Source organism: Eleginops maclovinus, chromosome 9 (assembly GCF_036324505.1).
Source record: "Eleginops maclovinus isolate JMC-PN-2008 ecotype Puerto Natales chromosome 9, JC_Emac_rtc_rv5, whole genome shotgun sequence".
Taxonomy (NCBI): domain Eukaryota; kingdom Metazoa; phylum Chordata; class Actinopteri; order Perciformes; family Eleginopidae; genus Eleginops; species Eleginops maclovinus.
In genome coordinates, this window is record NC_086357.1 from 22,575,032 (window position 1) to 22,589,883 (window position 14,852).

The 14,852-nt window shown below is 39.5% G+C and overlaps 1 protein-coding gene across 2 annotated transcripts; it reads left to right on the forward strand.

Moving 5' to 3' along the window:
* The first annotated feature begins 1,668 nt into the window (after positions 1-1,668).
* Positions 1,669-3,794, forward strand: si:dkey-172o19.2 (nuclear factor interleukin-3-regulated protein). 2 transcript variants are annotated; one of them, XM_063892359.1, is made up of 3 exons: positions 1,669-1,729; positions 1,823-1,892; positions 2,433-3,794. In XM_063892359.1, the coding sequence occupies exon 3, from the start codon at positions 2,437-2,439 to the stop codon at positions 3,370-3,372; it is 936 nt and encodes a 311-aa protein (XP_063748429.1). In that variant the 5' UTR covers positions 1,669-1,729; positions 1,823-1,892; positions 2,433-2,436; the 3' UTR covers positions 3,373-3,794. The 2 variants fall into 2 exon arrangements, with proteins under 2 accessions (XP_063748429.1, XP_063748430.1); XM_063892360.1 differs by lacking the exon at positions 1,669-1,729 and having other exon boundaries at positions 1,811-1,892.
* The last annotated feature ends 11,058 nt before the right edge of the window (positions 3,795-14,852 follow it).

Consider the following 14,852-nt stretch of genomic DNA (forward strand, 5'->3'; position numbering starts at 1 on the left):
TGATAATTTACACTTTTCTGATCTGGAGAAAAGGTTTTACTGAAAGACGAACCTGACTGTTGGAAGATGGTTAACTTTGGCAGATGTGGTTACAGTGAGTCAGACAGAAAATTCTTCACGAGTTTCGTAAAAACACAGAAAAGATAGCATTCACCATGATGTGGACAGCCCCCAAACTCACCTAACCACTGCTAAATGTAAACTACAAAAAAGTGTTCTTATGCAATCGAGTGTGGTTTTCCATTTTCGTTTGTTTCTAAATACGGTTTGCGATTCCGATAATGGGTCTTCACAACTTCAGGGGGGAAGCTGTCTTTCTTAAAAAAGGAGGCAAGGACAGATGTGGATCATTGTCCGATGCCATCACTCTGCAGTAGGAAGCAGACAAAAGGCTCTTCTAAGATGAAGTTAACATTACAGTTCAGCAGGAGGAGGACGCTATTAATGTTTACATGTCACTCAATTATGAGAATTTATTCCACGAGCAGATGCCAGATTTCTGTGATACAGAAATAGTTGCTATAAAACTGTTCAAAACAAGGTTAGAGGATTATTTTGAGTAATAATAATAATACATTTTATTCATCAAAAGCTTTATCAGGTGCTCAAAGACGCTTTACAGAGATAAAAAAACAAGATCAAAAGTTGAATTAAAATCGAGCAATATGACCACATTTATCACAAGGACACGTCATCAATCACACCTTTAGTCTCGAAAGGTGAGTTTTGGTCAGTGTTTTGAAGGTGCAGATGGTCAGCTCAGTCTCTGATTTGTTGTGGGAGTGAGTTCCAGAGGTTAGGGATAGCGATGGATAATGCTCTGTCTGTAAAAGTCATGATTTCATTGCTATTGATTTTTTTTCCTAGTGTTTTTTTTTTGGCACCCTTAGCACCACAAGCAAAGAGATATGTGGTTTAATTTTATATGAAAGAAGGCAATATCTTAAAAAAACAACAACAAATTATTTAGATTTATAGGTAGCACTAGGAGTTATATGGATTTTATGGATTTTGGGGATGAACTCTCTTTAACATTAGTACATGTAACATTAAACATAATATGACTGTCATTGTGTGTTTTAAGGTCAACATGAAATCTTTAAATCCTTGTTTACACGGATGGATAAACCAAAGGGGTGGACCACGCAATGCTTCAGAGGAGGCATTAAATAAGCAACATTTACAGTGTGACATTTAGATTCAGGAGAAATAATGTTCCTGTTAAAATTGAAATGACTGATTTGAAGAAAAGTAGGATCCACAGGTTTCCATGGTAGATATACTGGTATTTTACCTCATTAAATAAACAACATTAATTGGGCTAAATCTTGTATAGGCCTATCCCTTTTATTTGTATATTATTTAACAGTATATTTGAAATGATGAATTACTAAATGTATTAACGGCCCAACAATCTAATGTACCATGAACGTAATGCAACCTACTGTGTGAACTCTGTTAGAAAGCGTCATCGTTGTGCAGACTATGTGCAGATTAATGAGTGAATGGATTTGCAGTTAAGTTAAACAAGAAACAAAAGTAGGGCAGTTGATCCAAAGTGACTCATTTCAGTATCACCTGTTGGTTTGATCGTGGCCACACGGTTGTCTTGGACTTCCGCTCTCCAAAGTGAAGTTGCAATCAGCCTGGCTGCGTGCTTTCAGTAAATGCGCACACCGCACCGCCGCGCAAGTCTGCTCTCTTCAGCACCGTTAAGTGTGATTGACAGGTAAGCGCAGTTTCAACATCAACAAACGTGTTAATAAACGAGAAAATGTCAGATTGCAACCTCAAATTCGGTACGTGACTGTGTGTGTTGCAGAATTATAAGAAGCTCTCGCAAAGTTGATCCTTTCCTCCAGATCCTCTAACAAGTGCATCTTGTCATTCAGGTCAGTGCGGCGGGTTTACAACTGTAACACAGCTTTGCATTGGTTTGTGGGAGACATTGCTGCTAAACTACTGGCTTACTTTGGCTATTTAAGATGACTTGAGATTGATTGTAACCATGTCTCAAAATAAATATTGGGCTAAGACACTTCATCTCATTTTTACAGTTAAGACGAGTAGCTAATGATTTAGTACTCAGATCATGGGCTACATAATGCAAAACTTCCTTTAATGTTAAAAACCTGCATTTATAATTTTGCTAAAGTAGACTTACAAGTACTTATCTTGAAAATATCCGTTAAAGTTTAATGCAGGCTAAATATTTGTGTTTTCATAAAGCCTACTAATTAAGATCGTCGATGTTATTGAGTTGGGGCTATATTCATTGAAAGACATGCAGCATTTCATATAGCAGCTATTTTAACCTATTTTAAGTATTTTATATTTATTAAATTAATAAAACCAAAATGTGTCATTTCAATTAAGAGGAGTCATCTTTATTAAAATAATAAATACAAAGTTGTTAAAACGTTTTCCTGTAGTGCTATGTCCACACCGGGGAGCCCTGCCGGTCCCGGGATGGTGAGCAGCCGCTGCATGGAACCTGAACCAGACCCGGGCCACATCTTCCCGGTGACCCGGTCCTCCGTGCTGGCTCGACGCCTCCTGAATTTACGGGCGTACAGCAGCAGCGGGATCCGCCGGAGGAGGGAGATGATCCCCAACGAGAGGAAGGATTCAAGCTACTGGGTGAGGCGGAAAAAGAACAACGAGGCGGCCAGGCGGTCCCGGGAGAAGAAGAGGCTAAGCGACCTGATGATAGAGGGGCAGCTGCTGGCCCTCAGCGACGAAAACACCCAGCTGCGAGCTCAGCTGCTCAGCATGTACCACAGCAGCCTAGGTGCAGAGAAGAGAAAACCTGCTTCTGCAACATCAAATGTGCCCTTATCACATGCCGTATTCCAGCCAGGGCTCTGGGGCAACAACAGGAGCAATGCATTTTCATTAGACGCCAAGATTCCTCGCTTTAGCGCAACAGGTGTGGATGGTTTCAATGCACAAAGTTCCCTTTTTTCACAAGGCACCTCCCCCCTCTCCGGGACCCGTGTGCTCTCTCCAGAGGCAGAGATTGATACTCAGCGACAGGTTTCCTCCAGCTACGACATCCATAGCTCCACCGATGCGTCTTCCATCCGAGCCTTTCCGCCCACACCTGACCACCATGCCTCCATCCTGTCATCTGGAACCTGGCTGCTGCCCCACATGAATCCCCCAACAGTGTCCAATAATTTCCTTCTCCCGTGGCCATCTCCATACCTGACCCCACCGGCCTTCTACCGCAGTATGCCTCTCTACTCCCAGGAGAGACAAGGCCAGGGTCTCGGTGTGGAGGCAGATATCCAGCCAGGAGGATTCAAGAGCCGCTTCAGCAGTGCACCGGCCGAGGTTTCAGCACACGGGATGCACCTCAGCCCTGATTGACGCTTGTGTCACTGCACTTAATACCGTGTGAGAGGGCCAATGCAAAACATGTTTTACCATCTGGTAATTTGAACCACAATGCAACAGGTCGTGTGCATATTTATCAAAATGTACTATAGAGTATTAAATCCATGTCTAATGCGAATTTACTGCAGGTTTCAAGTACGTTGCCTTTTTTCGGACTGTTTTATTGTAAGCATGAAATAGCCTTGTCAGAAACCCAGAACAATTCTAAGTTTTCGCTTTTTAATGCTACTCTAAAATAAATAAATAAATAATTACTTTTCTTGTAGCAAGACATGTCGGGGTTGATTGGGGGTTAAGATTTATTGATGTGATTTTTTTACAGTTTATATCTGCGGTGGAAATAATGCTGACAGAGACAGCGAAACTAGGTTGTTGTTGGCTTGGTGTTCCCCTTCATCCCCACTGCGTGATTTCCCAGCAAACTTAGTTTCAGTGGGAAATCAAACCGTTTATCTGCAAACCTCCAGCATCATGAGACCCTGCCCTCCATTGCATCTGCTTCTCCTTTTCTTTACCTTTATGTTTTTAGATATCAATAAGAAAATGTTAGAATGCTTACAATCCCTTTTTAAGCAGTCTGCAAGTTCCAATAAAAAACAACTCTGTGATATGTTTCGTGAGGAATTAGGAATAGAATAATAGGCGTAACTAATGATACTTTAGGATCAGTAGGTCCTTTAACAAAAGGTTAAATTAATTTCAAAGTCAATTATTAATTAATAATAATTATTAATTAATTAATAATAATCTGAAGGTCCAACAAAAAAGCATATATTTTATTCCTGCATTTTGTTTAAAGGCCTGTATCCTTATAGGTGCACTCAGCAACACTGGAATACATGAAGGCAACACTAAAAGTTGTATTCGTCCTTGAAAGGTATTCTCACTGGCCATGCCACTCAAAAAAACAAAACAACGTTAAATAAAACGGGAGGAAGGCTGAACTATTACTTACCAACCAGGTTTAGATGCTCAGTAGATCTTAATTTGGACAAAAAGAGTAAAAGCACTCAAAGTTTTGCGTCTTTCGGTCCTCAGTTTTTTAATTTAGTGTCTGTTTCTCCTAACCAAAGAAAAGTTTTAAGGGGAATTCATTTCTCCAGGTTTTCATGTCATCGCGTCATATTCTGTCAGGAAATGTTCCTGAAGCTACCAGCAGATGGCGCTACAACAGTGTTTACAAACAAGGATTGTTTTTATGTTTTTTTAAAGAAATAAGATGACATTTCTGCCCCTCCTGTATGTATGAGTATATCTTTTTATGTATACCTTTTTTTAATTAAAGATTTGCATTTTATGAAAAGCAGAAACAGATGAGATTAAAATATATTTTTTATTTTATCTGGTGAATTATTAGGATCTATTTTCAAATCACCCTGCTAGAAAGGTAGTCATCTTTTTATGTCTTTGTCGTCATACAGATCAGACTGCGACCTCTGTGCCGTATAACAACAATACAGTATTTTTGCATTAACCCCTGGTGCGTTTTTTTTAATACATTTAACAGTTTAAGTGCATCACAATAGGAAGCTAAAATCTAACTTGTCTTCATGTTACAGTGTCTATAAGTAGAAATGGAGGTTGAAGTAAAATGTACGGTAAGAACAAAAGTATTCTATTACAATTGCAAAGTGAATTTGTATTTTGTGTATTGTATTCAGATCAGTGAGGGGTGTTTCGAAAGTAATCTCTACACTGATAAGAGACAAACACTTCTCTTTTTGATAATCTGAGGCGTCTAAGATTTATTTAACACGCGCAGAACTTATCACAACAAACACCAGTCGCCTATCTCAGTTATGCTTTACTGTAAAAAAAGAAAAAGACTTCAGTGATCTTTTCCTGGGGTGTTGAGGCTTGTAGTAACACTGCTGCTACTTATACTATCACTGCTTCAAGTTATAATAAAGCTTTATTTATATAGCACTTTTCATACAGCAGGTGAAGCTACAAAATGGCACACATCACAAATTAAAACACACAACAAGAAATTCCCCTCAGATCAGATGCACATGTACTACCACTACTACTTGTACTATGGAATATGTTATTGAATACTACAACACACTGTAATCCAACTACTGAATTCAAAGAAAACAAATTTATGTAACTTATGTAACTCAATAAAACCATACATGACATATGTCAATGTGAATCTGACAGTATCAGCAAAGGTAAGAACCCTGTGTGGGCACGCCACCAACACCACAACTCTATAAAGATCAAGGGGGCCAGTCATACACTTTTCATGTGACAGCAGAGGTGGACAATCAGAGTTAAAGACAGGAAAACAACACAAAGACTCAGAGAAAGCTAAGAAGAAGAGAGGGTAGGACCGAAAAAGCGACACACGTTGACGAGCCCCCCTGTATATGTGCATCCATCTCATGACGCAGCCTCAAAGGACCGTTCAAAGCGTTAAGTTGTGTATTAGCACCGGGTGAGCGCGAGATAACTCTGCATTAGGTCGTTGGCAACTCTGCGACGGAGGGCTTTTTTCACAAAGCAGCTAAAAGGTAAGGCCTTGAGTTTATTTTCAAATCTAAAGTGAGTTGGACCCTGGTAATGTATTCAAGAGAGGAGACAAAAAAATATGAAATCTTTTATAACCGTTAAACATATAAGTGAGGCGTCTCAGATTCCATTTTTTAATTTTGTAGGAAAATCAATTAAAGAATACGTTAGCAGAAAATGTTTATGATCTTTATTATCTGTCAATAATTGTTTGAGGAAGAGGAAGTGTTACTACCTTGTAAATATCAAACTAATTACAAGGAGGGAAAATATTGATGATGTTTTTATAACATAAGTAACTAAACGTTACAAATATGTTAAGCCATAATAATTTAGATAAGTCAACAGGATAACGAAGGCCAAAATGTTATCTTGTAAGAGGGGAGGGTTGATTAGTACAGCTGCAACTAACTGTTGTTTATCAATTGATTATACTCTTGATGAATGTTCGGTCTATAAAAAGTCAAAAACAAATTGTCAAAAAAGCACATCCTAGTTCCTCAAGGTTGAACAAAATCTTAAATGTCTTGTTTTATTAACCTAAAACCCAAATATATTTAGTTTAATATGATATAAAACAGGGAAAAGCAGGAAATAATGAGACATTAAGCACTGAATGAGGGAAAATTACCTTAACAGTAACTCAATTATCAAACCAGCCATTACCATTTATTTACACATGAAAGTGTATCTGAGATTATGTTAATTTAAGAGAAATCAATGTTCATTTTGAGGATACCAGAAGAAGATCCTAACACAAGAGTTTGTCATTTAAAGTGTATTACTAATATTTCATAACTTTGTCTTTAGACTGAATAAAAAGTCAAATGATATCATAGTTAAACTCTTCTGTGATACATCCTTCAGAAAGCTGAAAGCATGTTCATCCAAATGGTCTGTTTTTGACAATAATGCAATGTGATGTTATAAAATATACCTTTCCAAACATCAAGGTCCAACACAACATCATAATTCATTGACCAGTTTACGCTTTTAGTTGTTAATATCTGTGCTTATGCTGCACCACACCAGTGACAAACTTTTCTTACAGGATATTTTGGTCCTGGTTGCATAACACACAGTTCGAAGTCTCACATTATGGTCGGCTACAAACACCGCATGAGAAACAACATTTAATTTTCTCATAATTAGTTTAGCTGCGGCAGCCGCAATTTTTCAGACTGAGAGATACATCTGCTTTTGTTCTTCACTGAATAAAAGCTACCAAATGAGTTTCACCATATGAAAGTTCAGTCTAGTTGAAATCCCCAAACCCTTTTTACAGACAAGTTAGTATCTAGAGCTGTATATACATCTCGACTGATGATTTTAAAGTGTAAATCAGCCTACTACAGTACAGTATGTTGATTAAAAAAATAGGACTATTGGGTAAAAGCGGAATCTTGAATTCAATAAAATACAAAATATGTATTATATGATGGTTACAAACTGGATTTGGAAGACAAAAATAACCCCCAGTGATGATGGTTTAGGGTCACATTGTCTCTATACAAACCCTTATTTCCTCTTTTTATGATGCCGTAAATACATTGATCATCAGTTTACAAAGTAAATGTTATACTTTTTAATGGTGCCTTCCATTTACAATATATAAAGAGCGCAGCACAAAGTTGGTGTTGTGAATTATTAGCGATTCCCGTCAAGGAATTGATCCGTTTAACTGAAAATTCAAGTCAATAATTATGAGAAAATACTTTATTCCCTCAAGAGAGCATCCAATGTACTGTCACTTCCTCAATGGCAGTTAACAGGAGACTCAAACATAGAAGATGGAAAGCCACAAAATGGCCAATTTCTCCTCCTCTAGGTAGTTGTTTTAACAGTAGCTGCCAGGCTGCACAACAGCAGATGGTTAGGTATGAGAAAACGGATAGACTCAAAAAGAAGAAGTTTGAGAGTTCCTTACTAAAAAGCAGGCGGGCTATAATTAGCCAATAAGTAACAGGTGCACATGTCGAGTAGAGAAGAAAGAAGGGTGAGCCTCAAGAGAGATTTCACTCAGGAACCCACTCTTTTTTTCTTTCTCTCTCCGTCTCCCTGTGTGATTATTGTTTTCTCTCTTCCTGCTGTTGCTTTTTCGGGGTTGCTAGCACATCATACAACGCTTAGTCTTTGTGTCAGTCATATGCAGGTGTACATGTTGTCACACAGACAAACACATTCGTGCTTCGGGTCTTCGCTCTCGCTGGGCACAGGCTTGAATATTTTTAACCTGATGCGAGTTCTAACCACCGCACAGGGGCTGCATGGCCTCTTTGAAAGTTTAGTATTGATGCTTTTAGCAGCCTGACTGGCACTTCAACATTTCACTCGAAGGCCTGTGAATATGCTGAGAAGGATCTCTGAGTGTGAATCACGTAACTCAAAATGAGAACTTACTTAGAAAAAAGGACACTGCATGATAATGTTTATTATGATTCAGTTCCTCGTATGAAATCATGAGTGACAGTTTATTTCACAGTTCATTTATGAGGTGACACATGTAGCTGCAATAGAGTGCAGCATGATGTCTGATTAGAAATGAACTTTATCCGTTGTTAGAATTAAAATAAGGTGTGAGAGGAAGATCATTGAGGTAAATTGCACGTGTGAAAGCGTGTGTGTGGGGGGGGTCAGTGTGTGTTTCTGCTTGTTGCACGCACAGAGGGAGCTGTCTGTGGTTTTCAACACAATGCTCATCTTTCTTGCACAGCTTCCCATGAAACCAGCCACAAACCCATGCAAATACAACACATTATATTAGAAGCTTCAAACACTCCTCTCATACAGTTAGATTTTTATGTTCTGCCTTATGTCACAGTGTGGACAAACCTTTACCAACTGCTTCCCCCCCACACAGTTTAGAAGAGTAAAGAGAGGCAAGTAGATAAAAGAGATGGAGTAGGGGGAAGTGGTGACTGGGTGGACAAGTCCATCAAACCGGAAGATGAGGGGCGGGTAAAGTGAGAAACACCAAGATTGTTAGACTCAAACTCAACTAAAGAAAAGTTTTGATGATGACAACCTGTATAATTTCAATAAGACAAGCTCGATTACTTCACTCAACCAAAGCATATGCTAGGTACAATACTCAAAATGCTATCTGAAATATCCCAAAATGCTGTATACTATTAACAAAGGACAAGGTTTCCGCATGCAAGTACATTTTGGGATTAGCTTAACCTGTATAAAGTGAGCTCTCAACAACCTGTGGTGCAGGTTAGTACATTAGCTTCTGTTTGAAATATTGAACTATGAATGTATGAATGTTGCAGCAGAAACAACTGCAAATTTATGAACATTTTGATCATCAAACACATTTTTCTCAGTCTGCTTGTTTCCCTTCACATTCTTTTGTGTGGTCTAGACAGGTAGAAGATGAGGTCAGGAAGGGTGGGTTATGAATGTTTTAGGCGCTAGACAGAGTAGGTGCTACCGAGTGGGCTGTTGTAGCCTCTGCAGCTTTTCAGAGAGACAGACACATGTGCACAACCTATAGTAACTTATTACCCATTGGAGCCTGCTGTAATTGCTTGAGTCCTTTTGACATACTGGCACAGAAAAGATAAAACAAATTATTGGACAAGGCGCAAGTGGGTTTTCAGTCTGAGACGGAACATGTGTGGGCCGAGAAACACCCCGTTTCAAATTATTCTACCTTAGCGCCCTCCAATTAGATTTTTACATTCAAAACCAACAGATGCATTAGTTGAAATGTTGCTGTCATAAGGAATAAACTTTTCAACATGACTGATTGTTCATTGTGACCATTTCCCCCCCCCCCCTTTTAAAGACAGCTGTGGATATCACGTGTCAAAAGATTGTTTGCAGTCTCTCAGACTTCGGTCATCACCACATTCAGAAATACCACGGTGCGTTCATCGAAGGCAATCAAGATAAGAAGAGGTAAATGCAAATCAGATACTATTATACAAGGAGGAAGTACCTGTATTACTCAACCTCCCACAGAAGACTCACAACTCTCCTTTTGATTTCAGGTTGGTTGTTACTCCCTTTTGCATCTAGCATGGACACCCTGTCTTCACTCATTAATGGAGGCCGAGATGGTAATATTTTACAAGTGACAGAGGAATTGGTTCATAAGGGACCTCGTCGCAAAAGAGAGTTCATACCTGAGGAGAGGAAGGATGACCTCTACTGGGAGAAACGAAAGAAGAACAACGAGGCAGCCAAGCGGTCCCGGGAGAAGAGAAGGATGAATGACTATGTGCTGGAGTCTCATCTCGTGGCCCTGAAAGAAGAAAACACCAGACTAAGTGCTGAATTAATGGCCGTCAAACTGCGTTTTGGCCTCGTCCCCTCTGCAGCCTACACTGCTCACCAGAGCTCCCAACTGCCATACCACGGCAGCACCCAGCCCATCACACACCACCAGGCCCTGCAGAGGGACTACTACTGGGGTGGCAGAGACCCTGTGATGCCCAGACACCAACCTACTCACCCTGTCTTAATCCCTGCTTATGCCCTCCATGCCATGAGAGGTTATTCATATTTGAACGCTTCTGGTACTATGGGCTCTAGCCTCCTATCTCCCCTTGTCCTCCCTCAAAATCTCCTGCCCTCATCCCATCCCAGAGCTCCCCTCCTGAGGCCTATTCCTAAGAAAGCTGCTTCAGATGAGGATGAGGAGCAGCAGGTCCCTGGGGTGTTGTCCCAGTCCTGGCCTGTTCCACCAGGCAAAATCACCTCCTGAGTGGATAGAAACTACTCTCCAGCAAGACAATACATATCCGACTGACTATACATTCCTAGAGTTGTTCCGATATCGATACCTGTATTCCCCTGTTACAGCCTACGATGATGGGTCTGGTATTGTCGGAGTATGAGTCCAATGCGGTAACACAACATCAGGTTATCTTATAATTTATCAGCTAATATTCTAGACTCACTGCCCTCATCTGTACTGTGCATATGGAACTTCCACCAGAGATGAGAAAATACAAGATCACTTTAAAACTAGATAATCTTCAGTTGTTTGGCATTAGTTTTTTGTGTATACATTTTTCTGTTCTTAATGTCCATGTATCGAAAAGTAAAATAAATACCATCTGAAGATCCCTAACCAAAAACACAAAAGGAGTGTCCACTGACTGATAAACAAAATTCTTAATTTCTCTTTATTTACTGTCCCATTTTCTTGCTGACACTGTACTTTAAGAGCTGTATTTTTGTGAATTAATAGTGCATAATACTTCAAAGATGCACTGTTACAAAGGTCACCAGGTGTGGGAACCTCCCCACACCACAGCCACATTAAGAACATTATGGCCGAAAAATGTAAGTTGGTGTTTAAATAGATTCCATCCAGGTATAAGTTTGAACCATGTGTCACAAAAATAGATCTCTTAAGCTACTTTGGCTTTTCTCTGCGTGCACTCTAATGACAAAGTTGAGGAGATGTGGAATTGTGTGGTGAGAAGATTACAGCTGACTTAGAAGACACAAACGATCCAACCAATCCAAGCTGCACAAACATTTGCTTTTTCATCATTGAAAACACATTTCAATGCAAATCTTTTTAAATTTTAAAAAGACAAACCCATTGAACAAATATAACGACATCACATGGTTTCACATGCCTACAACCTCCCTCCAAATGGAAACAGTGAAGTGTGATGAGACACTTTGGGTTTCCTGTGTGGGCAGAAGAAGTCAGCTTTGCACATCTGTTACCAATCTTTTAATATTCTAATAAGTTTGGGGATGACATTGTGTTCAATATATACAACATTAAAAGCTTAAAACAACTAAATATTTAAGTGTAAATTGTTTTCTTATTTTACAAACCTGAAACCCAGGTTGTTAAAAACGTCAGAAAAGCTCTCCTCTCTTCCTGCATAACCCCATATAATGGTTCAAAATCACGATGTCGCTTGCTTTCCCCAACAGAAAAGGACATAGAAGCTGCGTCTTCATAAAGAGGCTAACCCCTCAGTGCTCTGCAGCCTCAGGGAGACTGAAGGCTTGTGGAAAATATAAAGCCCCGGGTCCAGAGACCAACAGCAAAGCTATAGCTTTAGGTAACACAGACTGTAGCTCTCTTCTTCCAGTTGACATCTGTTGTTTCTTTCAGTTTATTTGTGAGTCAGCAACACCCCCGGGCTACAGCTGCTTTCTGATGGCAAAATTGCTGCTGGCTCAGAGACAAACCCAGGGAAACTCTGCAGTCAGTGCCAGTACAGCCGAGAGCAGCTGACTACTAAGTAAGTGTTTTAGAAATATATAACGGTTGTGTTTAAGCCCAAGACTATCAAACATGTCTTATCAAGTTTATGAGTAGTATGTAGTTAAATCTGAGTGGTGTAAGTAACAAAAATGATTTGATCAAATGGAGCTGATAATACTACGGCAATAAAAAATAAAATAATTTATTGTCGAGCAATTTGACTAACTGAAAAAAAATGATGTGATACAAAGAGAGCCATGTTTTCTGACTTAGAAATACTACATTGTGTCCTTAAATGATCTAATTCATTTTTCTAGGTTACAAGGCAAATCAATGTACCCGTCAAAAGCATTAGAAACTAAAAGGCACAGGTTGTTGATGTTAGTCTGGGCAGGTGGAAACCGTTGTATACAGTACAGTCTATGGTAGAAACACCATTGTGCTCACAGTTATATCATACAGGTACCCCCAAACTAATTACTAACTAACTAATATTAAACTGTTGCATTGAATATACTGTGTATCCCTCTTAGCTTCTTCCAAATATAGACTTCACTGAATGAACGTGTCGTGTGTTTAGGTTAACTCCTAAAAAAAACCTAGCATACACTTCACAATGCTAACAGCTAGGACAAAACATTTGTTTACTTATTGAAAATGTTGTTGTAATTAAGTCAACGTGAGATATATACTTACAAGTCTGGAAAAGGCCAAACTGGACATGTTGTTCTTATACTGTTGACCCTTCAAACCAGTTAGTTGTGTTATAATACCAGTTTGGAGCCTATGAACTGAGGAGCAGAGTGTTAGTCGAGGCTATTTTCATTGGAACGTTGTCGTCGCCATCTTTAATTGTAAGGGTTCACCTGACCTATCGGTAGAGGACTTTACCGTAAGTGCGCTCGGGTCTCTTTTTTTTTTTTGAAACCGTAGCCTACGTCAGAATGTCCTGATATTGTCCGAGTGGGTCGTTAGGGTGGCCTGCTACTACCCTGGACGATAGCTCATGTATGAGATGCCAATAGTCTATTATTTGGAAATCATACATCAGAATGTTATTTTTGGAGTGACTTTCTCTGATGGCCTTATCGCAACACCAATTGAAATGAGTCACCAAGCGGAAATGGAAAGTTCAATTTTATGATCAGGTATGTCTTCATAAATGTATCCTTAAGTTTCACATTTGAGAAAGTTTCACTCAGTTATAATGTGCTACTACCGTAAAATATCCGTAACGGGTAATGCATAGGATAGGATACGCGCACCGGAGTAAATTTCCGTAGGCTTGATCGCAGTGAAAAACTGATGTTATCTATGACAGGCTTGGTTCAAAAGTGTTCTAAGTTAACATATGTGTTACTTCTAGGATCTGCAATTACGTGTCATACATTTCTAAAATGTTTCTATAATATATATTGTGTTGTTCTATCACATAAGACTATAGAAGTTGAAAAAACCCGGCTGTCTCACTGCTTGGTAGGCCATGCTGCATTATTATGCTTTTGTTAGGGTAAGATCCTAGACAAGAAAGCGCAAATACTGTTTACTTGAAGTTGATTTAAATATAGTTTAAATCCCTCTTGGCACCTCAGACTCCCTAAGGGCTACATTGCCCAGAGTAAAGCCCTCAGCATTATGTTTCTTATTAAACGGAATTATAATGTGAAGACATGGCAGGGATCCAGTCTTGTTCCTGTTCATTACAATTAATATGCATGGACAAACTATGTGCTTTTGCAATTCAATCTGAAGTTGGCTGATCTTTGGTGTCAATGTTAAAAGGCTGCTCAGTTTTTTTTAAACAAAACTAATAAGTCTGGGCCCGTTGTCTGTAAAACACGACAGAAGTAGAACTTTAACACCATTTCCTTTGTATAAATGTCCGTTAAAGAAGACAGGGATCTTTGCATTTAGTTGCCATAAACTACCAAACTAAATCAAGTCGCGATGGATATAAATACTTGGTTGTTTGACTCGTTGGATTTCTTTCACTCTTGCAACCTCAACATCAACAGCAAGTTAATGTGGCAGCTAATTGCACCTCACCAGTCATCAGTCATTACTAACAGAGTTCAGAAACCAAAACTAAACTTTTTTTAAAGGGTTTTTAAGTGGCAAATTCCAGAGATGAATTGCATGACATTTATATCTTCCTGGCAAACTAACTGTAAGTCATAAAGAGAAATGTATAAATCTGGGGTTCATCTGTAGGTGATCACAGTTATAGGGACTGATCTTGTGTTGATATATTCCAGTGTTGTTGAAAGGAGTAGAATAAAAGGCAAAATGTAAATGATTGTGTGCAGCATATCAACTGATCTTCATATAGATCTTTCTTGATGAAATGATGTGCACACGTTATCCTCAGGTTCATAGTTTGTTCTGCAACTGCTAACCACTACAGTGCCATTTAAACCACCAACGTATCCACACCATGGTAACACAAAAGGTGTGATTACTACCCACAGGCACAATCCTTTTATTCCCACACGATTAGTTACATCATTGGCTCAGTCAGTAGGGGCTTGGACTGGACTGGGAACCGTAGGGTCGCCGGTTCAAGTCCCCGAACAGACTTGAAAATATGGAAAGTGGACTGCTACTTGGAGGGGTCCCAGTTCACCTCCTGGGCCCTGCTGTGGTGCCCTTGAGCAAGGCACCGGACACTCCAATCCCCCCCTCCCCATTGCTCCCCGGGCGCTGCACAATAGCTGCCCACTGCTCCTAGTACTAGGATGGGTTAAATGCAGAG

Coding starts and splice junctions, on each gene's coding strand:
- si:dkey-172o19.2 (XM_063892359.1), top strand. CDS start 2,437: ATGTCCACACCGGGGAGCCCTGCCGGTCCCGGGATGGTGAGCAGCCGC.